Source organism: Hypanus sabinus (genome assembly GCF_030144855.1).
Source record: "Hypanus sabinus isolate sHypSab1 chromosome 24 unlocalized genomic scaffold, sHypSab1.hap1 SUPER_24_unloc_19, whole genome shotgun sequence".
Taxonomy (NCBI): domain Eukaryota; kingdom Metazoa; phylum Chordata; class Chondrichthyes; order Myliobatiformes; family Dasyatidae; genus Hypanus; species Hypanus sabinus.
Genome location: NW_026778932.1, coordinates 170,955 through 172,500, shown reverse-complemented (window position 1 = coordinate 172,500; position 1,546 = coordinate 170,955). Strand labels below are relative to the sequence as shown.

At 62.4% G+C, this 1,546-nt stretch overlaps 1 protein-coding gene across 1 annotated transcript in view; it reads left to right on the top strand.

Annotated features, from left to right (window-relative positions):
- The window catches only part of LOC132385469 (protein shisa-7-like), a 298,999-nt gene extending 298,248 nt beyond the window's left edge, over positions 1-751 (top strand). The window contains exons 6-7 of the mRNA XM_059957555.1: positions 147-403; positions 482-751. Of these exons, the coding sequence (XP_059813538.1) occupies positions 147-403; positions 482-751 (527 nt within the window). The remainder of the gene's footprint in view (positions 1-146; positions 404-481) is intronic.
- The last annotated feature ends 795 nt before the right edge of the window (positions 752-1,546 follow it).

Genomic DNA, 1,546 nt, shown 5'->3' with positions numbered 1-1,546 from the left:
TCCATTTATGTCTCTCTCTCTCCCCTCTCTTTCCCTCCCATCTCTCCCACTTTCTCTCTCTTCTTGTCCCCCCCACCCTTTCTTCACTCTTTATCCTTCCTCTCTGTTCCCTCCCCCCACTCACCCCATCCCTTCTCTCCTGCCAGCCCGAGACGTTGAGGATTGCTGCCAACACCGTCACCTCCCCGAGACCCCCGGACGGGGCACCCTCCCCCTGCGGCGCACACCCCGTAACCACCCCTGCTCCAGTGCCTTACCGCCGTCACCCTCCCCATGCCCGAGACGGGCCATCTCCCAGGACCGCCTGCTGTCCGAGCCGGGACACCCAGCCGCCTCCTCCTTCCCCCCTCTCCCCCCTCCGAGGCCACGCTCCTCCCGCTCCCGCGAGCGGCTTTGCCCCTCTGCCCCACCCCCTCCCCCGCCCCCTCCTCCCCCTCCACCCCCTCCGCCTCTATCCCCCTTCTTCCTGCCACTCTCGCAGAAGGCCCTCTCCTACGGGAACGTCTCGTCGCCCTCCCGTCCCTGGATCGAGCGCCACCAGATCGTCAAGATGAACTCCCACCCCTCGGCCGGCTCTCCCCGAGGGGGGGCTGGGGGAGGGGCAGGGGCAGGGGTGGGCACTCTGCCCAGTGCCGAGCGTCGCCAAGCCTTTGCTGCCAAGAGGCACAGTACCGTGGACCAACTCCAGCCCTTGCCAGGGCACCCGGGGACCCAGATCCGCTCAGGCTCCAAGGCGGAGGTCACCGTCTGAGACGGGGCCCCCTGGCTTCTCGATCATCCCTCTCCATCCCTCCCTCGTCCCTTCCTCCGCCACCCAGCCTACCCGTCCTCCAACCTCCTCCCACCTCTCCCTCTCCCTCCTCCTATCTTCGCCTCATCATTCCCCTCCCTCTTTTTCTGTCCCCTTCTCTACCTGTCCCTCCCTTCTCTCTCATTCTCTTTCCCCTTCCCTGCCTCCCCTATCTTCTTCAGCACTCCTCCACTCCTCCTTCTCTCCTCTTCCTCCTCACTGCCTGAGGTGAGACCCCCCCCCATCACTCTCTCCCTCCTCCTCTTGCCCTTTCCTCCCTCTTGCCCTCTTCCTCGAGCCCTCTGGACGCTGACAGCTGGGATCCGCGGCCACGTCCAGTCGACCCATCTCGGTTTGCCTGCTCATCCTCAGCTACACCATGGGGGAACCTTCTCTACCACTCCCTCTCCCACTTCACCCCAGCTTCCATCTCCCAGCGGGAATGTTGGATGAAGACCAGCCTGCAGCCACATTTCAGAGACACCCGGGACTCCCCTCGATAGTTTTCACTGAAGGACGGTTGGCATGGGGTGTTGTGCTGAGGCCTGGGATTCTAGAAGCACTTCTCCCACCAAGGCGCCTTCTGTAGGTGCCTGGAGTGCTCGTCAACCACTGTAGAGAAAGATCTCTCCCATCCACCATTTTAGAGGGTGATTGGTTGTGTGGGCCATTTTGAAGAAGATAATTGACACCCCACCACTGTAGGTGAAGACCAGTTCTCATGGGTTAATTCAGTGTATCTTCAGACCCACCCCA